Raw genomic sequence first — 22,663 nt, forward strand, 5'->3', positions numbered from 1 at the left:
ATAATGAGTTTTGTAATGTTACACAACACAAAGTACAAACCCTCGAGGTAATGAGAACGATCTTACGTGGCGGCCTAGAATACGCTCTGGAATCTGAACCAATCAGAGTGCTCGCATAGAATTCGCTAGCGATTCAAAGTACTCCCATATGTTGTGTACAAAATAGAAAATGTATTTGCCAAGTCGGTAATTGAACATTAATATAGTCAGCAGTATTTGGTCTGGGAACCAATCTACGCGCATTGCAGCGATAAAGATAAGGGCGTGTGTGGAGCGAGTAACCGGTTTTATTATGTCTGTGCCGGTACGCAAAACAATTACCAACTTGGCACCAAGTCTATGATTTTGCTGGCGTATGCATTTTGTTTTGGCGGTTATTTTTTTTTGCTCATTTAATTTTTATTTAACCTTCTTGTTTGCCAATCCCTTGTCAATCCAGCCATTTTAAAGCGATAATACTATATTTTAATAATTTGTAGATTTTGACTTATATTGAAGCTTTCTTAAAAAAAAAAGGGAATCTCTTAGAATAGTTTGGACAGAGAACCACGACTGTCGACAGTTTGCCATATATTTGCCATATTATTTCATTATTTCCATGCTTTCACGACAGAATTCTTTAATAATAGCTTATAAATATATTGTCTGAAATCCAGTGACATTTTTTTTTACATTTACTTTGCAAAAGCTGATCATCCTTATTATTTAACATAAGAGGCAAATTACATGTACTTGTTTGTTCACGAAGGAGCACTTGGGTCATCTGCCCAATTACAAAGAGGAAACAATGAAATCAAAATATGTTTCTTTTTTGCGCGTGAGGCCCCATTTTTTTTAAACGAATGGCCCCGCCCTTAAAAGGGAGCATCAGGTGGATTTGCACTTGTTCAGGAAGTGATAAGTCCGCTGCATTCCTGCAGTACCAGGCCAGCCGGCCAGCCGGCCGGCCGGCTGGTGATACGTATCGGTAACATCAGTGATCCGTGCCCGGCCCCTGCACCGCGGGTCATGAGGTCGAAGTACATCCTTTTTATCTAGCTGCCAACATAAGAGCTTGTCAATTTAGGTAGTGTGAGCTGATATTAAGCAGAGATTAGTGGTTCCCACATTAATACACCATATAAATGTTGGGGGAAAATGGCCGGTACCAAAGCCAGCGACTTTGATTTCGATGTTTGCATGCCGACGTATGACTATGTTTTTCAACCTGATGTGTTGCGGTATGTATTAAATTACGTGTACACAATACTTAGCTCTACCATGGAGGAAGAAATCCTCCATGGTAGCAGTAAAATATCTGGAAATATTGCTGAAACATTATCAGACCTAGACCCGTGAACGTGGCGTTGATTAGACCATGGAGGTATGATTAGACCTACTACATTACAGATGAGAGGGTTTATTTAAGCTAGGTTTTCCCTAGCCCCATAAATGTGGCCTATTTACTGGACTGCCTCCGTAAACATAGGCCACACATCCACATGTACAAAAATCGTGTCGACTTTGCCAAATTTTGATTTTCACATTTAGGCTTAGTTTGTAGGATTTTTTTGCTTTAGAAGCATACTCACCCTCTTTATAGGCTAGTCAGAAAGTGCTGCCTTTTTCAGATGTCTAATTTTTGTGAAATTTCATGTTGAAATTTTGATACGCAAACGTGTAAAAATGAATCTGGAAATTTCACGAAAAATATACATCTGAAAAAGGCAGCACTTTCTGATTAGCCTATAAAGAGGGTGAGTATGCTTCTAAAGCAAAAAAACCCTACAAACTAAGCCTAAATGTGAAAATCAAAATTTGGCAAAGTCGACACGATTTTTGTACATGTGGATGTGTGGCCTATGTTTACGGAGGCAGTCCAGTAAATAGGCCACATTTATGGGGCTAGGTTTTCCCAAGCTATATGAAATTGAAGGATTAATTTTGAAATTTTACCTCCTTGTTTTTTAAAAAGCAATTGGGGGGGGGGGGGGGGGGGGGGGCGCAGACGACCGACCCAGCTATAATGGGCTCCATCATGAACAAAGAAGCAATTTGCCGCTTTAGGGGGCGGGGCCACATTTTTTAAAAGTGGGGATGATGATGATGATTTTTATGGGGGGCCACCATATATTACACTAGAGGGTGCTGTTCATGATATTTATGCACTTATGCAAATTTGCAAACTTATGCAAATTATTAACCCTACATCAAAACTTGCCACCCTGTCAAAAGGGGGGGGGGATATATAGCCCCACCCCATTTCCCCCTCCCTTCCTCCTGGGATTTACGCCCATGCTGGCAACATCCTTCCCGGTACATGCCGTACTGTACATATTTTAATAAAAGTTGGCCCCCCCCAAAAATTTTTTTACTAAAAGTAAAAAAATGCTGCACTTTTCCTGTCCTTCCCCCCCCCCCCCCTTTTCTCCCCTTCCCCCTGCCTCCCCTCGAACTCCCTTGTGAAATAAAAAAATATTACTGATCTGCTGAATTAAGGTGTAGATATCAGGCCACACCCGAGCGCCCCTAGAGACTTCCTGTCCCCCCCTTCCCCCACCCCACTTTGCAAGCTGATCCCCCACCCCCTCCGAGGTCACAACCTGTACCCCTGCTCACCACCCTGATCTCTAAAATTTCATTTGGCTGCACTGTATATATACTTCCTTCTTTTTTTTTTAGAGAAGTGTGTGATACTGTGGCGGATTTTACTATTGCCAGGTCGGTTGTCCTCGGCGAACACTCGCGGGTAAGGCGAGTAACCCTAACAGCGTCGAGGTGCAGGTCCGTTTGGTTGGAAATATACCACCACGTATACTCAGTCTACTCACTGATCGCTGACTTCCAGACAGACAATACAGACTGACAAACATGTACAAATGACTGTGACGCAATGACAAAAGAAAGAAGGTTTCACTGATTTATTTAATTAGATCGATTATTATGATTAGAGTGATTTACTTGTATACGCCCTAAATAGCGCCTCAATGGAGTGTTATGGCGCCTCTAGTGGGTGTTATAGCGCCTCTAGTGAGTGTATAGCGCCTCCCGCCACTAGTTTGCACTTATCCACCACGCAAGTGCCGCATTTATGAGCTTCTAAATGTCGCGCACAGTTGTTCCCTCGGCAACGCCTCTCGTCTCCTCGGGCCTCAAAGGGGTAGGCTCCTCGTGAGCCTGGCTTATATGGAGCGTGTAACTCCTCGATGGGTCCTTACGCCTCCACTGGTACCTACAGCAGCCCTGCGCCTCAGTGCTCGGACCGACGCCTCAGTAGATGTACGCTCGCTAGCGTACGTCGTCCCTCGAGGCGTCCGGCCAACAGTCGCGCCTATGGCTCCGCTATATGCCCCACGCTAAAGGTAGGTAGGCACATATACTTACTGCAGTACGCCCTTTCGCCTCCTTGGATTGACGCTCCGGTAGGCTTGGTTGGTCCTTCCAGCACAAGTAGCGTTCACCAACTGACTACCCCGCTGGCGGCGACAAACTAATCGCGCGTCTATAGCTTTCTATGGCGCGCCATGTCAAAACAAATTATGTCAATTGCTCAAATGTTACACAGCTTCCTTCTAAGCCTGAACGTCCCGTTCAGAATCAGCTGACACAAATCACTACAAACATTAGCAATTGCTACTTAATTATGCACAAAGAAAATTAGCAGGCAAAAAGTAACACTCAAAACTTATTTATTCAAAATGATCGGCTTCTAAATACAACATGGCGACGTCTCAAAATTATCTCACTTTTTCGCCATCAATAATTTAAGTGGACTAACATCAAGTGCCCCATGTCGCCTCATAGTGTCTCATAACTTAGGACACTGTTTCCTCATAAATTTAGTTTATCAAAACGTTATATAAACGAGGCAAGTCTCTGACCAACAATTTTTAGGGAACAATCTATTCTACAAAACATTTCTTTCCTTTTTAAATAGTAACTTCAACAAAACAAGTGGAAATCGAAGATCTGCAACATCTGGTAGGGTTGGCCTTGAAGACTATTTCTTCTCGAATAGCTGGTCAAAGTTGACTTCATAGATTCGCTCTACCCGGGTTTCGCTGACTTTGGTCCCATCCTGGAAGGTTGTCTGAGTGCTAATTTCTGTAACTCTGGTGACGTGACCTCGGAGGACATCTTGTAGGGCCATTGGTTCTACCGGCCGGAACTGCGGTTCTCTTGGTTCCGCGTTGGGGCGTGACTCGGTTTCCGACGAGTCCTCGGGATGGCTGCTGGCTTCATCCTCTGCTTTTTCCTGGCGCATCCTCTCTAACAATGCCAGGGGTTTGCCACTTGTCCTAGGTGGCCCACGAGGAGTCGCTGTTTCCTCTATCACCAGCGACAAAGAAGCAGGTGACAACGAGATTTCGGCAGGGGCACTGGACGCTTGGGGGCATGTCAGATTCAAGGGTTCCTCCAGGACGTGCCCAAAGTCCTCGACGGTGCAAGGAGATTCCACTGGCGTGTCAGCCACTCTCCTTCGCTTCACCTCCGTGTGCGGTTGCTCCTCTGGGCACTTGCTGCAAGCCGCCGGTGCTCTCGCCCGTTTCTCCTTTCGCAGCATCTCTCCCACCTCTTCCCAACTGGTGGCGTCTCCAAGATCGCGTTCGGTATGTGCGCTGCTAACCCTCTTTGGTGGGTTACGGTGATGTGTTGTCCCTCCTGATGTTGTCTCTTTGCGTTTGCGGTCCTTCCTTTCTGTTTCCGTCTCCAGCAAGATTGATTCCACTTCAGTAAGTTGATTTGGATGTTCCTGACGGTAGTGCCTCCTCATGTTATCTTTCCTGTTGCAATAGAAGTCGCATTGCAAACACCAGCAATACAACTTTGGACCATGCGCTATCTGCATGTGTCGGTAGAGGCTCCTCCTCTGGTTGAACTTCTCCTCATACTCCTCACAGGCAAAGGTTCTCTTCTCCTGCCGTCTGGGCTTCTCCATTGTTCGACTGCAATGGGGGAAACACACAAAAACACAAAATAAGTTGCAATCAAATATAAACACTATAGTTCTGCTTTCTCCATGCAGCTATTTACAGTCCTTATTCTTTCTCTCTCTCTTTCTCTCTTGGCAATCCTATCGGAAACGGCAAGGTAACTTCCGTATCCTAGCCGGGTTACGTCTCGGAAGCGCTGTGCCGTTGTTCTGGTCACTCTCCTCCATCACTGGTGGTTCAGGGGCCAAGTTGTTGGAAGCTTCGGAGCTTCCTTCTAAGTTTCCACCCCCAATGGAATCCTGAACTGGAGTCACCTCTGGCTTATCTCGATTATTAGCCTCATGCAACGGTACTGCCTGGTCACCATGGGTCACGCCTTCATTTGCTACCTCCTTCCTTGGGCGGTGCTCCCAAGGTTGTAGTTGTGGACCCTGGTAGGGTTTCAGTCGATCAAAGTGCACTACTTGCATCTTTCCCCTAGGCTTCTTCTGGATCCTGTAAGTTACGTCCGACAATTTCGTGAGTATCAGATATGGGCCTTCCCAACGAGATGTTAGCTTGGGGGAAACTCCCTTCTTCTTAGCATGGACGTACAACCATGCAAATTGGCCTTCCTCGAGACCAGTTCCTGCCGTTCTCTTATCGTATGTCTTCTTCTGATGTCTCGCACTGGTCCCAAGCTTCTGCCTCGCCCGGTCGTGGGCAGTTTGCATTTGATGGCGTAGGTTTTCCGCATAGTCCGTATTGGGACCCCTGCCCTCCACTGCAATCGTTTGCGTGGTAAGGTCAGCTGGCAGCCTGACTTCTCTCCCAAGCATGAGCATATTAGGAGTTTCTCCTGTTGACTCCTGGGGAACAGACCGGTACGCACATGTAGCAAACGCCAACTGTTTATCCCAATCCTTTTGGTGCTTGGTAGGGTCTATCATCATTGAAACAGTGTTTAGTAAGGTCCGATTAAATCGCTCCACAAGCCCGTCGGATTTCGGGTTGTAGGCCACTGTTCGGGTTTTCTCAATTCCAAGGATCTTGCACATCTCTGCAAATACTTCTGATTCAAAATTCCTTCCTTGGTCTGAGTGTAGTTCGCGCGGAACTCCGAATCTGCACACAAAATTCTCCACGAAGGCCTTTGCCACTGTCTCTGCAGTGCTGTCCGGAAGGGCATATGACTCCATCCATTTCGTGAAGTATTCCCCTATTACGAGGATCCACTTGTTTCCGCTTTCACTCTCCGGTAATGGTCCAACGAGGTCCAAAGCAACCCGGTCCATGGGCATGTCCACCTGGTGTTGTTGAAGAGGTGCTCGCCTTTTCCTGGGCGGGGATTTCCGCTGGGCGCACCTCAAGCATCTTCGGCAAAATGACCTTACGTCCGCCGCCATCCCAGCCCAATAATATCTGGTCCTCACTTTCGCCAGTGTACGCTCCACCCCAAAGTGTCCACTGGTCACACCTGCGTGTAGCTCCTCCAGGACAACCTCCCTGTATTCTCGTGGCAAGATCACCTTCCACTCAATATCTCGCCCATCATGCGACTCCCAACGTCGGCACAGCACTGAGTCCCTTATTTCCAACCGTTCCCATTGCCCCCAGTATATCTTACCCACTATGCCTCGTGCTTGAGCATAGCTCCAGTCCGGACGTTCTTCTGATCCTGTCTTGCAGTTAACAATCCCGCAAAGTGTGGGGTCCCGGAGCTGGGCCTCGGCGATATCCTTCAACGTTATGGTTGGTTCCATTTGCAACAACCTGGTCACCATTTTCTCCTCTCGTACTACACTGTCTTCACCTGACAGAACGTCAGTTACTTCAGCTTTGGCTCCAACCTCTGTCTTAACATCATCCGCCAGGCCACACTGACTACAAGGCTTGCGCGACAAACTGTCCGCATTGCCATGTTTCTTTCCTGGGCGGTGAATGATCTCATAGTTGTACTCTCCAATCACTTGTAGCCAACGGGCTACCTGTCCTTCCGGGTCTTTGAAGTTGACCAGCCATCGTAATGCGGCATGATCAGTACGGATGGTAATCTTTCTCCCATACAAGTACTGTTTAAAGTGCTTGAGGTAGAAGACGACTGCCAAAAGCTCTCGGCGAGTCACACAGTAGTTTCTTTCAGGACGGGAAAGAGTCCTACTCGCATAAGCGATCACCCGTTCTTCTCCTTCTTGTATCTGCGACAGGACTGCTCCGATGCTTTCCCCGCTGGCGTCCGTGTCCAGTACAAAGTCACCTGTTGGGTCCGGGTATGCCAAGATGGGCGCCTCCTGTAAGTGATTCTTCAGAGTCACGAATGCCACCTCACAGCTATCATCCCAAAGGAATTCTCTTGACTTCTCTGTGAGCCGGTGGAGTGGGCGAGCCACATCTGCAAATCCCTTAATAAATCTGCGATAGTAGGAGGCAAGTCCTAAGAAACTTCGCACTCCTTTCACATCTGTCGGGGTAGGCCATGATTTAATAGCCTCGATTTTGTCCGGGTCAGTGGAAACTCCGGCTGGTGAAACCACATGTCCCAGATATTTCACGGTCTCCTTAAAGAGAAAGCACTTTTTCGGCTTTAACTTCAATCCAGCCAATCTAAATCTCTGCAGCACCTCGCGTAGGCGCTGTATCTCCTCCATGACGCTTCTCCCGTACACGATAACGTCATCGAGGTATACGAGTAAAGTCTCCCATTGTAGTCCGGATACGACCCTTTCCATCAGCCTTTCGAAGGTGGCAGGGGCATTGCACAAGCCGAAGGGCATGACCCTCCAGCTGTACAAGCCCCCGCGCACCACGAAGGCTGACTTTTGCTTCGCATCCTCATCGAGCTCGATCTGCCAGTAGCCAGATGCGAGGTCTAAGGTGGAAAACCACCTCGCACCCGACAGTGCATCCAGGGTGTCGTCGATGCGAGGAACTGGGTACGCATCCTTGATAGTTGTCTCGTTAAGTCCCCGATAGTCTACACAGAAGCGTTGGCTTCCATCTTTCTTCCTTACTAGCACCACATTTGAGGCCCAGGGGCTGTCTGATGGCGTAATCAGTCCCCTCTTCAACAAGTCCTGCACCTGTCGGTCAATCTCCTGTTGCTTGCACAATGGCTGCCGGCGGGGCCTCTGCCTGACAGGTCGTGTTTCTCCCGTGTCGATATGGTGCTTCACCCAATCATTTCTCCCAATGTCATGATCGCCCTCCGAAAATACATCCGCAAAATCAGTGAGCAGTCGAGCCACTGCGTAGTGATAACGGGGATCCAGATTCTCAACACTGCGTTTCCAGAGATCCTCAAGGTGGCCGGGGACGTGTACATCCTTGTTTTCATCTCCTGGTTCAACTGCATGTGCCTGCAGCACATCTCTCTCTACCACCGGTGTGAGGCGTCCGGCTGTCGTGCCCAACCGAACCATGCACTCTCGGCTGCCCGGATTAAGCAACCGCAAGGCAAGTACTCCCTCCTTAGGATCTACCAACGTTCTTGCAAGAATCAAGCCTTTTTGCGCCAACTCACCACCTCCTTCAATCGGTTCTATAATCCCCAGGTCACCTGATTCGAAATCACGGGTCACTCTTCCTGGAACAAGAGCTTCGTGTCCGGGCGGAATGACAGTCGTTTCTGCCACAACCACCCTGGCATGCAAGGTAGTTCCCCATCTAGTTGTGCACCGTATGTGTTCTCCGTGAAGCAAAAGTTCACACTTGTTGAAATCCAGTGTCCCTCCAGTTGGGAGCAGAAAGTCCATCCCGAGTATGCCTTTGGTTTTGACTTTGGCAATGACTGCCCGTACTGGGCACGCTGTCCTTCCAATACGCAAGTCCATGTTTGCCACACCTACTGTTTCCATGACACTACCGTCTGCCTGCACGACTCGGATGCCATCCTGCTCCAACGGTGGGCGTCTCTCTGTCGGTATCTGATAGTAAACCTCCTCCGAGATTATTGTGTCCGTCGTTCCGGTATCCACCAGGAACGGGATAGTGACTGACCGAAACTCTCCTTGTACGTAAAGTCCCTGCTTTGGAACAATCAATGGTGCAAATATTTCTCTTTTGTCGTCAGGGTTGAGATGAGTTTTGTCCTGTTGAACTTCTGAGTCCATTGTCGGTTGACCCTTCTGTTCGCCCAGCCTCCTCTTGGGTCGCAGAGTCGGCTGGCGGCCGTTTCCCGAGCGCCTCCGTGCAGGGGTAGTTGGGTTTGTGCAATCCTTTGCAAAATGTCCCTTTCCTTGGCACCCGTAACACCTGTCATCCGGGTTGGCTATCCTACGCGGTCTCGGGTGGTATACGCGTGTGTCTCTTCTCTTTTCAGGCTGAGGTGACTTTTCCTTAGTTGCCTGCTCGTCTCTCATATTCTTGTAGTATTGCTTTAGATGGTCGACCACATCAGCTATGATGGTGTCCCGGTACTCCTCCTCATCTCGCCCCATGCGGCATTTCTTGTCCTTTTTTCCACATCGTTGTTCCTCAATCCGTTCAAAATTCTCCGTCGCCAGCGCCGCACGAACTGCGTCATTCAGAGAAGACGGCCTTGACCGGAAAACTCCCTCCCGAATGCTCTGGCTGGCGATTGCGTCTGAAAAATGCCCACGAGCCAATCTATCCCTACTGTCTTCCGTCAACTCCGGATATGATAGGGTAGCCAACTCGCGGACTGCTTCTCCAAGTTCCTGTAAAGTCTCCTTTGGGCCTTGGCGACGGTTTCTCAGTTCCATAAGGAAGTTCTCAGCCATCTGCCCCGGCCCAAAACGTGTATCGAGTAGTCCAATTAGTTCAGTATACTTGTATCGCCGGGCTTGTCCTTCCCCTTGGCGATTAGTCAAAATTTTCACAGCGGATCCTTGCAAACTTGCGGCCAGGAACGCTGCAGCTTCCTCATCATTCCAGCCATTTACTCGCCTACAAGACTCGAAGTGTTCCCTATAATCTATCCAGGGCTGTTTTCCGCTGAATCGATCCGGAACAATATTAGGTCGTTTGGCTTTTCCTCCAAATCGGTCCTGCCACTCTTGTGACGATTGAATCCGCTCCTCTCTCTTCAATGGCCACGGGGTGTTAGGAGAGGTTGGCCTGCCCTCCTTCGCATCACCGTGTTTGTCGTTTGTGGGGGTGGCGCCTCCACTCTCTGGAGTGCCCTCCACCGGAGGCGTTATAGCTCCTCCACGATCAGTAGTAGGATGTGTCTGTGCCGTCGACTGTGATTGTGGCAAGTATGTTGTATTCTTCATCATCGTTCTCATCGGTGTAGATGTGTTCCGGCCTGTCTCCGTACCGGTTCGCTGCATCTGTTTTACGCGCCCAAACATGGAACCATAACCAGAGGTCTCCATGTCACGCGTTAAGTCATACTTAAATTCGATTTCCTTGTCATCCCTCTCGGGCCTTTTGTGTATCCACCCACGTTGGTGGTGTTCCTCTTCCGGAGACCCCGGGGATTGAGACAGAAATTGCCCCAACCGGGTCTCGGCACGTTCCTTTTCTCTCATCGAGTTTGCCAACTGATCCTCTTTCAGTTGGACTTCCATACGCAGTAGGTCAATTTCCTCCTGCAATATCGGCACAGGACGCTCGCCTGTGAGGGTACCTGTGCTTTCTCTCTGTTTACTGCTCATCTCGTCCGAACACTTGGCCTTGGCCATTCAGTGTCAGCGTCCTGAGAATTATCCTTCCAAGTCCTCCGCAAAAATCGGAGTGTCCAACTTTGTCTAATCACTCGCAACACTTGATCAACTCCAAATTTGATTATGCAATCAAGATTAGTTATCAGTCTGTTTACACGTACGCTCGTAAAGAGGTCAGTGCACACACACAAAAATGTTCCAAGCGTCAAGTAATAAGCTGAGCATACAAATCCCACCGCTGCCACCATTTGTGGCGGATTTAACTATTGCCAGGTCGGTTGTCCTCGGCGAACACTCGCGGGTAAGGCGAGTAACCCTAACAGCGTCGAGGTGCAGGTCCGTTTGGTTGGAAATATACCACCACGTATACTCAGTCTACTCACTGATCGCTGACTTCCAGACAGACAATACAGACTGACAAACATGTACAAATGACTGTGACGCAATGACAAAAGAAAGAAGGTTTCACTGATTTATTTAATTAGATCGATTATTATGATTAGAGTGATTTACTTGTATACGCCCTAAATAGCGCCTCAATGGAGTGTTATGGCGCCTCTAGTGGGTGTTATAGCGCCTCTAGTGAGTGTATAGCGCCTCCCGCCACTAGTTTGCACTTATCCACCACGCAAGTGCCGCATTTATGAGCTTCTAAATGTCGCGCACAGTTGTTCCCTCGGCAACGCCTCTCGTCTCCTCGGGCCTCAAAGGGGTAGGCTCCTCGTGAGCCTGGCTTATATGGAGCGTGTAACTCCTCGATGGGTCCTTACGCCTCCACTGGTACCTACAGCAGCCCTGCGCCTCAGTGCTCGGACCGACGCCTCAGTAGATGTACGCTCGCTAGCGTACGTCGTCCCTCGAGGCGTCCGGCCAACAGTCGCGCCTATGGCTCCGCTATATGCCCCACGCTAAAGGTAGGTAGGCACATATACTTACTGCAGTACGCCCTTTCGCCTCCTTGGATTGACGCTCCGGTAGGCTTGGTTGGTCCTTCCAGCACAAGTAGCGTTCACCAACTGACTACCCCGCTGGCGGCGACAAACTAATCGCGCGTCTATAGCTTTCTATGGCGCGCCATGTCAAAACAAATTATGTCAATTGCTCAAATGTTACAATACTGAATTGAGAATTCTCCTTTTTTGGCCTAGAAACAAGGTTGCTTTCATCACAGGTGGTGGATCAGGGATCTGTTTCACCATTGCTGAAGTTTTCATGAGGTAGGATAATACAAAAAGTTTCTTTTCTTTTATTCCTAAGCCTTGGAGAATAAATTGATAGGAGGAAAATGAAGACAAATTTCAATATGCAAACGTGTTTCTTTTTTAACACAAAACTTGAAAACAAAACTTATTGTAATAATAGTGCTCCTAACTTTAAAAAGTTAGGAAGTTGATGATTGTTGTTCTATGTTGATCATTATTTATGATTTTCAGGTTGTCGACCATAATTTTTTTTTTTTAACTAGCCCACCGGGCAAGTTTATGAAGTTTTTTTATTAGGCCGTAAGAATTGTTACTACCCTACTTGATATTTCCAGCCAGGTTGGAAATGTCACTCTCTAAAGCCTGGTTCATACTTCATGCGTAAGCGAATGCGAAAGCAATTTTGACGTCATGAAAAATTCGCTGCGAAATTCGCCCGAGTTGAAATGAGTTCAACTTTTACGAATTCGCAGCACGAATACTTGCCATGACGTCACAAATTCGCGTTCGCTTTCACTTTCGTGCCAAGTATGAACCGGGCTTAACTTTTTTTATTGATACATTTCCAGTCGAACAGTAAGCAGTTTGCATCAATTTTATTCATTTCCATCAACGTTACAAATATGAGGGTAGAATGCTAGGGGGAACCACTCCTAACTAAATCACAGATAAGTCACAGATATACCTTGAAAATTGTATGGATAAATTGTCTCACAAATTCAGCTCTCTATAACCTTGTCATTTCAGGCACAAGTGCCAAACCGTCATTGCAAGCAGGAATCTTCAGCGGGTTCAAGTGGTATGTCCCCTACCCCTTTGCAATATATTCTGTGGAATCAATTCTAGCTCCAATATTTGAGAAAATAATATACAACTTAAAAATTATGAATGTTTATGAGTGCAATGGGGAGAATATTTTCATGAGTTGAAAACTGGCATGTTCAACATTCAACGAGATGAAACATTCCATCTTTCAACGAATATTTCTTTGCATTGCACGAATGCAAAATTACATTCATTATTTGTTTTATGTAACATAGATCTTTGTTATTTGATTGGAGGATAAAACTGTTAGAACAAACAAAATTTACAAAATTGGATTCTGGTATCTGTATTGTTTTCAGCCTGTTAAAAGTGAACAATTACAATATGAAAGTTTATCTTCAAGCAAACTTGAATCCTCGATCCTGATTGGTCGATCCATGGCAACAAGCTGTGCTACATATAACCATACCGCACGGCCACGGTCTATACCGCACTCCGCATACGTATTGCGCTATTCTAAGCCTACGTGACGCGATTAGTGCTGCACAATTCACTGTGAATTCAAAAGTTGCGGGTAGGTTACAGCGTGCGTGTTCCAACTTTACTGTGCGTCAAGTTTGCTTGAAGATAAATTCGTTATCGCGCTCGCGCTCGTGGAACACGGAAAATGTAGTGCGTTTGTGTCCCACATACCATTCAGCCTTCGGCCTTGTGGTATGTGGGACACAGACGCACTACATTATTCCGTGTTCCACTCGTGCTCGCAAGATAACTAATATAATATTGTAAGTTCTTAAAACAATTCAAACAAATCAGCCAGGCAAGTTCAGTTCTTATCTGCATCCGCTTCAAAGGAATTACTGCTGTATATTAAAACGCATGATGTGGTACCGCAAAGATGGTAGGCCTATAGCGCGTGCACGTGCAATAGATCAAAAGGGATGGAACGAAAATGCATGTTGAATGGAACCAGAAATGCACGGTCTATGACATAGGCCATGCAATGGTTCAATTAATTAATGAATGCCGCATGACCTACAATCCTCCAATCAAATGACAAGGATTTACTTGGGTACAGCAAAACCCTATATGGGTTTGTCAAGTTGAACTTGAATATGAAGTCCAAACTCATATTTGTGCACTGTATTCTGCCAATAATGCTAGAAGAATGTAAACATTTGGAATTTGTTTTTTTTACAAAATTCAACAGAAAGTGCGTACAAGGAATATTGTTTTCACTGAATATTCATGAGTTATTTACAATGTAAGTTTGTTGGCCAAAATTGAAAACTGCTTGGTGCAATTATGCAAACTATAGCAAAACATCAGAAACGTTCAATAAACAGAAAGTTTTACAGGAGCAGTACTGCTGAAGGTCTTGTTTGGAATTGGGACGCATAATGGGAGATTATGAGAACTATATGAGATTATGATTATTTGTTAATTTTGTTTCTTTTTGTTTAATAGGCTGCTAAAAAACTGGAAGAAGCTACTGGCGTGCAATGTCTGGCACTGCAGCTCGATGTCAGGAAGGTAATATACGTTACACCTATAGTGGCTTAAGTTCTCTGTGCGCCAACAAAAGAGGGCGCTTTTATACCATTTTTTGAGAGCCCCGTGGACAGGACACACCACTGCATACTGGTTCACGCGTGTTACATAGCGTGAAGTACGCACTACTGATTTTATTCTAAATGCGCGCACAAACCACAGCATCTTCGCGAGAGCGTCGGGAATCGGCAGTGACATGTGTTCGAATGTCTCTCCCGGCCCAATGGGCTCCCAAGTCTGGTTCCCAGACCAAAGCATCCATTTCTGATAAATCTAATACGTCAGACCCTTTCTTGCAGAGTTGCCTTGATAAACTACTAAGAGAGTTGTGTGTTATTTCTTGGGTTTTTTTTTTTTGGTTTTATCACGTACAGCCTCAAGATGTGATGCGAGGTGTAGACGCAGCACTGGACCACTTTGGACGGATAGACATTCTTGTCAATGGTAAATACATTCCGATGATTACTTAATAAAATGCAATGTTTCAATTTGCAGTTGTATCTGCTTTGGAGTCGAAATTTTCAAGGTTACATTGTTTTGATTATTATTTTGTAAATTTATAGTCGGGTGGAGAAACTAAAAAGGCCTGAAACATAAAAAAAATGACAAGATAATTTGTTTACTTATAATTATTTGTTTACTGATAATTTGCACTTTTAATTCCTTTTTAATGGGAGACGGCTGGAGATGAGAGCCACCAAGCTCCCATAAGAAAGTCACATTTAAACAAAGCGTGATGTCATGATGTCGTTATCGATAAGTGGTTATTGCTCATGGTATCTAGTAAAGTGATTAGACTCAGGCAACAGGTCATGCCCTTCAGGGTTACTCTACAGGCCTTGGTCCTAGGTAGCCAATGATTTTCACTGTGTTTCTCTAGTGTTGTGAAAGTTATTGTTTCGTAAGTAAACGGCCCCTTTATAGCTTCACAGTTGCCGACTAGCACAGCTGCCCACCCATTTATTTGCTACTCTCTGTTCCTATATAGTTATGACACATTCCTTTTCGGTTAGGTATACTCTGAAAATTGTCTTTACTATCTGCCTGTACGTGTATACAAACTGCATGGATGCCGGGGGGATCACGCAAGTTTTACTTGCAGTATTTTTAGGTGTTGATGTGGTACTTGTGCACGAAGTTCATATATGGGCCTTGTTCACGAGTTGGCCATTTTTGTCGAGTTCCCTGAATGTATTTCATTAATTGTTAGCTGTTGAATGGGATGGCGCCAGACTATTTATGCAGGCATAAGGCAGTCTTAGGCCGTGTCCGAAACGGGCTTCCAGAGCTATTTTCAATGGGCGCAGACCTAGACCTAGCTCTAGACAGTTGATTCGGATGCAGCCTTATTTTACTGTCATTTTTTGTTTTTTAAATCTGGCTTTAAACATTAGGGAACGTTTAATTACAAATTTGAAATTATTCATTGAAGCAGACTGGAATTAACTAGAAATTAACTTGCTTTCATTTCTCTACAAAAGTTCCAAAAGTCAAGATTTTACCTCACTCTCAATCCAATATGGCCGACTCGTGAATAAGGCCCATACACCTTATTTCCGAACCATGAACCAGTCACTTCGGCAATGATCTGTTGTTGACATCTGATAATGTTAAATGATAATGACTCATGGCTATGTGGAGTGTCATGGCCTAGCGGTTAAGAGCACTGGACTCATGCTCTGGTGTTTCAGAGGCAACAGTGGCGTGGGTTCGAGCCCGGGCCTGGACACTTGTGCCCTTTAGCAAGGCACTTAACCATTATTGCTTCGTCCTTCGTCCGTTGTATAAGGCCTAACGCAGGTAAAAGAACCCAGTAACACTTATCGCTAGGAGAAGGGGTTTGCCCCGGTGTTTCTGGCCTCCTAGTTATACTCCCTTGTGGAAGTCCTTTAAGGAAAAGAACCAACCAAGTATGAAAGCAGTATAATATTGTATAACAATTCTTCTGTGGTTCAGGTGCTGCCGGGAATTTCCTCGTGCCTGCCAGCGGCCTGTCCTACAACGGCTTCAAGACAGTGATGGAGATTGACACCATGGGAACGTACAACACCTCCAAGGCTGTCTACGATAAGTACATGAGTGTACGTCTTAAGTCGGTCGATCATTCGGTTTTCAAGGGATTCACTTTTGTGTATGAATGAATTTGAGATTAGTTTTTTCTATTTGTTGTTTTTGAGACCTGCTGGGTATTTTTTTTTGGTGACGTCGTCTTGTGACTGAATTTTGTCAAGATTTTTTCTTTTTCTTTCGCTGACAGAAACATGGCGGTGTTATTATAAACATCAGCGCGACACTCGCCTACAGGGGTCAGCTCTTTCAGTTACATGCAGCGGCTGCCAAGGCAGCTGTTGGTAAGCACACAAAGTAAATGATTGTATTAAGTCCAAGAAATTATTAGGAGACTTGGCCAAAAAGAAAAGCAGAAAAAAACCTGCTTGGTCAAAAAGATAGTGTCACCCTCCAAGCCTTTAACTGATTTTACAAATGAAAAAAAAAAGGAATATTGTGTGATTTGGACAGTGCCCTCATTAATCACATGGTGCATGCCCCCCCCCCCCCACTCCCTGTAGTACTTGCAAACTGGGTTGAATTCAAAGTGTCTTGCATTGCAGATTCTATGACTAGGTCTAGCTCAGTTGGTAGAGCACCGGAATCGCAATCCAAAGGTTGAAGGTTCAAACAAACCCTGCTCCAGTCAATTTCTTTGTTAAACTTTTTAAAAAAAGAAGCTTTTTATTTCTTTAAACCATACATTTATGAATTGCCCAAGAATTGCCCAATTACTTAATCCCGGGTTGTCCTTGTTTTTATCCAGACTCCATGACGAAGACACTATGCAATGAGTGGGGACCGCAGGGCATCCGTGTGGTGGGCATAGCTCCAGGACCTATTGCTGATACCGAGGGCATGAGAAGGCTTGGTAAGTCAGAGAATCCCGCAAAATTTTGCACTTAGCGATCACCATTCTACAGTGCTAGCAGCAAAATTCTGCGCTATCCCAGTAAGCACAGAATCGTTTGTCACAGGATGTACTCACGCGCAAAAGCCAAAATTCCTCGCTAACCCGTGACTAGGGGTTAGGGGTTTAGGCCAAGGATAAGGAGTAGCTACACAATCAGACATTTTGTGGACATCAATGATGACTGCACATAACATTATGGGCGGGACTCGATATGGATCTGTTGGTTGATTGGTCAGGCAATCTGGTGAACATTGGTTGGTTGTCAATCAAATTAGGTTTTGCCCTTCACCGACGTATATAAACACTGTATACTCAGTGTGTTACCTCTCCTGCTTTCTAGTGCAGATGTCTTACCACTTGACCACCGAGCAAAGAATTTAACAAAAACTCAAACCCAATGTCGGTTGGCTGGTTCGAATCTGATGTACATAGTGGCGGGTACCGCATTATTAACTATTCATATGATGGGATTTTTGCGTCAGGGTGATGTAAATCAAATTAGGTTTTGCCCTTCACCGACGTTAGTTAACATTATTGCTTTCTCAGTTTGGTTGGTTAACATTATTGCTTTCTCAGATTTTTTTTTTATTGGTTGGTCGACTAATCGCAGGTAATTAACTGATTGTTCATTTACTGGTCGGGCCAGCTAGTTATTTAACTGGTTGCTGACAAACTGGTTGACGGACTAGTCAGTTGGGTATAATGATTGGCAGCATAACTCTGATAGGCTGGATCATACTTCAAGTAAATGATGTGCAATTTCCAGGGGATCAGAATTCACAAAATCTAAACAAAAATGTACATTGGATTGGAATTTTGCACATTTGCACCACGCAAATTTGCCATGATGTCACAAGTTTGCACTCGCGTTCATTTTCACGCCAAGTATGAGCCAGCCTTAAAGGTATAGTCCATCATTTGCAGCCATCCGAAAAGTAACTGGCGTAATTATTATTGAAAAACAAACTTGGTTGAAAGATAGTAAGGGAACTAAACTCCCTGTGAAATTATTCTTTCTGGGAAGCTGTCATTTTGAAGTAGTCAACGAAAGAAGGCATTTCCAACGGTGATTCTTAAGAAGCACCGTAGGAAAATTTAAATTAGTAGTTCGTTTTGTTATTCAGCGCAGCACGCACAAGTATTGGAACGACGCACACGCGGGCGCGGTTGTTATAATTCGTCGGATCAGTGCGCGACGCCGCGTATAGCTGCAATTCAAAACAATTCAAAACATGATTCAGTAACTTTTGATTTGAAATTGAGATCTTAGAATGCTGCTTTTCTCGGAATGTACAGCTGAAGCTTAGCTGAAACTTCATCAGGTTAGTTGCTCAGTATCCTTCATTAGATTTTGAACACTTTTGTTGCTTCAAACGAACAAAATGCACTCATTACAAATGATGGACTATAGCTTTAAGACTGGGACTTTACAATATGACTTTTCTCAGGAGGTGTCTCCCGTGGTAAGCAGGCATTGGAGAAGCGGGCACATGGCATCCCACTTCAACGCTATGGGACCAAGCGTGAAATCGCCGACTGTGCCGTCTTTGTGGCCAGCCACGCCGCTAGCTACATCTCGGGGCATACCATTGTTGTGGACGGGGGGAGTTGGATGACGGGGGATAATAACATGGAGGCCATGAGGAGAAGGGTGCCTGATGCAAAATTGTAGATTTCGGGTGGGTACAAGTTGGGAACGTTCCGATAAATCCTTTCAGTATAACTGTCAAGTGAGACTTGTTATAATTGGCTTTTAGCCAGGGTTCGGCTTTAGCGGTAGCCCGCAAAATGTTAGTCAAAACAGCGGCGGGCTAGTCAAACTATTCCTTGAGTAGTCCGGCTGGCGAGTCAAAAATTGTTAGGCTACGGCAAAGATGAAAGGACAGGAAGAAATCATTAAATTCACAAAGCAAACCTGTATCAATTTGTGTCTAATTTTATTAACTGTTTAGGGTTAATTATTAGATCGGTTTATTAAAAACATTGACAAGATTGCCTCAGGATGCACGTTTTACATAAATGCACATAGACGTTTATTAGACACTCTATAAAAGAAAAACATATGAGCCAGTGAAAATGTCCAGGGGCTAGTTAAGAGTCTTTTTCAGTAGCCTGGCTGGCTAGTGAAAATAAAAATTAAGGTCGAATCCTGTAAGCGCTGAAAACATGAAGCAAAGACTGGTAACCAGGCTTATAAATGTCATGCCCTGTATATCTGATTTTGACTGGTTCTCACTTCTCAGCAGATTTTTGCTAATAAGCACCTGAATTTTCTCAGTAATACTTTCTGCTTAACCACTTGTGTCAATCATGTCCTACACTATTGATTCTGCATCTGGGATAGCCGAGGTTTTTGAACACAGTATCATTTGAAAGGTATGATTTATGTGAAGTGTATATGCAGCGGCGTAGCCATGGTTCTCAGCATATGGGGCGAGGGGCTGGATCTTACAATCGAGGGGGGGGGGGGGATTTCTGTTAACAGGTTAACCATGGTCACCTTTTGGACTAACAAATTTCCAATGGGGGGGGCCACTGGAGGGGCGACTTTTTATGGAGGGCGTGCCCCCTCCATCCCCCCCCCCCCCCCCCTCGGCTACACCGCTGAGTACTGACTTCTAAAAAGAATTAAGGTGTGAAATGGGAAAACCTTTCACTAAGATCTTGATGTTAGGATCTCGATGTTAGGGAAACACCCCCCCCCCCCCCCCCCCCGGAACATTTCCTCACTCCTCAGTTTGAACCCTGGATCTTCTGAGTAACTATCACACATCATACACAAAGCTGTGAGACATGCCTTTCTGAAATATTTGGTACCTATTTCAAACATTTCACAGGTGGCGGTGCAATGGGCAAGCAAGGGTTGGACCAGCTAGCACAGAACCTTCCCCTTCAGCGGGTGGGAACGAAACGCGACATTGCCGAATGTGCCGTCTTTGTGGCCAGAATGAACGGACGATTTGAACAAAATGTGGACTTTTCAAGTTTGAAAGATAAGGATCTTGTATTATTTTTTCTATTGGAAAGGCTATTTACATATTCATTGGCATCTTGGAATGACAAAGTGGAATATCGTTTGAAAAATGTTGATTTTTTATAAATTAAACCATAATATGTATATTGGATAAATTGAGTATGAAAGTTACTCAGGTTAAGATAAATGATCAATTGCCGAATTATTTTTTTAACTCTTGAGAAATCGTACTAATAAGTCTGAATCAAAAGTTGCATCATTATATAAATGATATGTATAAATTTGCAGATTTGGCTCATTTAAATATACCTTTTAAGTTTGCTGTTATAAATGTAAAATTTGGACATTCCAATGAAACATTTGTATATTTCGGATCAGTGTTACCATTTGAATCATTTTTTTATAAGTACTGACAGCAATAGAAGTGGCATAGTGAGGAAATTGTTTAAATGCTTAAACAGTGACCATGTTTCTTTTCATGTTTTTATTTTCATGTTTATCTGATGCTAAAAATATTAGATATTCAAATTTATCAAGATTATTTAAGGGGTGTCACACCCCAAAAGCACAGATATAAGAAATTTAAACAATGAATACATATAAATCTATTCTGTAATGCTGGAAACTTAAGATAACCAGATGTGTAACAGTTCAATCAGGTCTTAGTAAAATATCTCTGTATAACATGACTAACAAAACTTTTAAGAATAAAATAACCGTTTTCACAATTCACCTTTACGACTGTGCATCGGAACTGGGTACCCGATCACTCGACTGTTGATGTCAGGAACCGGTTCAAGATTATGGAATCGAGTGCCCATAACCAACTTTACGTGTTACTTAGTAACTTCTCAGACAATGAAAAAGAAAGGTTTGAATGTCATATGGGGATTTTTCAAAATGAAAAACAAGGCTACATGGAAAAACAAAACAGTTTCACGTTTATGACGCTTTCGAAAATGCAATTTACACCGTGAAGCTTAAGAGCTCACTGTACACACTTGTGTTTTTCTGTATTGACACCCCAATGTTGTACTATTATCGTGCGGACCTCTATGAACGATGTGAACAGCAGCTTCCAAGATTTAAATTTTGAGGTTGGTTTCTTTAATTGATCAATCGGGTACCCATAATTACACACCCCTATTCACCTTATAAATTCTATCTATCAATAGATCTCTCTCATAGGACGCCATCTTTATAGGAACATAACAGCTGCGTATTCAACGCCATCAGGTGCGAGTTTGCACAGTTTGCAAAATGTTCTAAACATGTGCGTACCGTATGCTGCTCAAAATTTCTTCAAAATGCGGCACAGCTGATGCGCGTCATGACAATTTGACGCACAAAATGCCAATGCACGTGGCAATCTGTAGGAGGTGACGTCATTTGAGAGAGACTTGTAAATGTAATCTTCAAAACAAAACTGCGGAATTTGGCAACTGATAAATCAAGTAAAGTAATGACAGTAAAAGAGTCAAGTTTTATTGCCCCGGCCCCAAAATTAAAACCTTTAACCCATTATCACCGGTACGCATTGTAAAACATTGTGTTGATTCACTGATGACTACATAAAACCGTCAAGTGCTGGGATGGTATTTTCGTAAAGTTATTTTAAAGGCAAGAGTAGACCATTTGTCGTAAGTGTATTTTTTTTTCAAGTGGAACAACGAAAGTGCTCTAAATCTAAAGATGGGTGTTTAACTAACAGGGGCGGCAGAACACTTTTCAAACTGGGGGGGGGGGGGGGGGGGGGAACCAAAAAGGGGCACCTTCCGTTGGTGTGAAAGTGGAGGAAAAGAATATGGTCCCATTCATTTCATTATAAACCTATACGGCGAGGAATAAATTATGAATACGTTGTCTAAATTGCTCTTTGTGTTTCTATAACCTAGTTGTGAAGAGAGACCATTTGTTTATATTGTGTAAAGGGCACTTGCTTTTGATGGCCAATTTTCAACCTCGAGAGGGGCACAATTTTATTATTGCGAGAGGGGTATTTGTGCTTTCGAGGGGTAGTTTTCCATCTCGAGAAGGTGCACAATCTTGTTAATGCGAGAGGGGTACTTGTGTTATCATGATTTTTTTCCAGTATTTGGAAGAAAAAAACTCTTGAGCTTTAATCTGATATCCAAAACATAAAAATTCACAAATCACGTTTTGGAAAAAAGGGCACATGTTTCAGGGTTCCATATTTTTTGGGTCGCCCTGTACAGCACACACAAAAAACACCTTTAAAATAACCACAAGTACATTTCAGTAATATTTTAGTCCGTTTACCTCACCTGTATAATAAAACTCAACAATTAAATATCAATTTTACAATAAACAATTTCAGCTCATTTAAAAATGAATTCCTCAAACCTCAAATCATGGAGATTTACATATTACAAAAAGTACATAATCTGCAAGCTCTTTCCTACAGGATGGAAGTCTGTTTCTACGGGGGCGAAATGCAGTTTGAATTTCAAACTCAACTTTACTCAGTCATCAGGTAAGCAAAGTAGTACATATCATTAAGTAAATAACATTGGCACTCTATGAGGCCAAACAAAAATAGTTCTGCTATGAGCAAAAAAAACACCCAAAACCCCACCAATTTCTACTTTTTACCCCTCAGCCGAGAGGCTCGAGGGGTATTGTCATCGCCTAGGGCGTCCGTCCGTCCGGATGTATGTCCGTCCGTCCGT

General features: G+C 44.4%; 1 protein-coding gene across 1 annotated transcript; it reads left to right on the forward strand.

The window, feature by feature from the left end:
* The first annotated feature begins 889 nt into the window (after nucleotides 1-889).
* On the forward strand, nucleotides 890-19,937 carry LOC119736205 (peroxisomal 2,4-dienoyl-CoA reductase-like). Its single transcript, XM_038210237.1, has 10 exons — nucleotides 890-1,220; nucleotides 11,668-11,736; nucleotides 12,469-12,520; nucleotides 13,954-14,019; nucleotides 14,412-14,481; nucleotides 15,994-16,118; nucleotides 16,295-16,388; nucleotides 16,853-16,957; nucleotides 18,448-18,678; nucleotides 19,837-19,937. The coding sequence occupies exons 1-9, from the start codon at nucleotides 1,138-1,140 to the stop codon at nucleotides 18,669-18,671; spliced, it is 888 nt and encodes a 295-aa protein (XP_038066165.1). The 5' UTR covers nucleotides 890-1,137; the 3' UTR covers nucleotides 18,672-18,678; nucleotides 19,837-19,937.
* Nucleotides 19,938-22,663: the final 2,726 nt, after the last annotated feature.

This window comes from Patiria miniata, unplaced genomic scaffold, assembly GCF_015706575.1.
Source record: "Patiria miniata isolate m_02_andy unplaced genomic scaffold, ASM1570657v1 HiC_scaffold_29, whole genome shotgun sequence".
Classification (NCBI taxonomy): domain Eukaryota; kingdom Metazoa; phylum Echinodermata; class Asteroidea; order Valvatida; family Asterinidae; genus Patiria; species Patiria miniata.

Bases quoted from the DNA above. Each gene is read 5' to 3' on its own strand.
- LOC119736205 (XM_038210237.1), top strand. From the start codon at position 1,138: ATGGCCGGTACCAAAGCCAGCGACTTTGATTTCGATGTTTGCATGCCG. The intron at 12,521-13,953 runs GTATGTCCCCTA...TTTGTTTAATAG, and splicing joins ATCTTCAGCGGGTTCAAGTG to GCTGCTAAAAAACTGGAAGA. The intron at 16,958-18,447 runs GTAAGTCAGAGA...GACTTTTCTCAG, and splicing joins CGAGGGCATGAGAAGGCTTG to GAGGTGTCTCCCGTGGTAAG.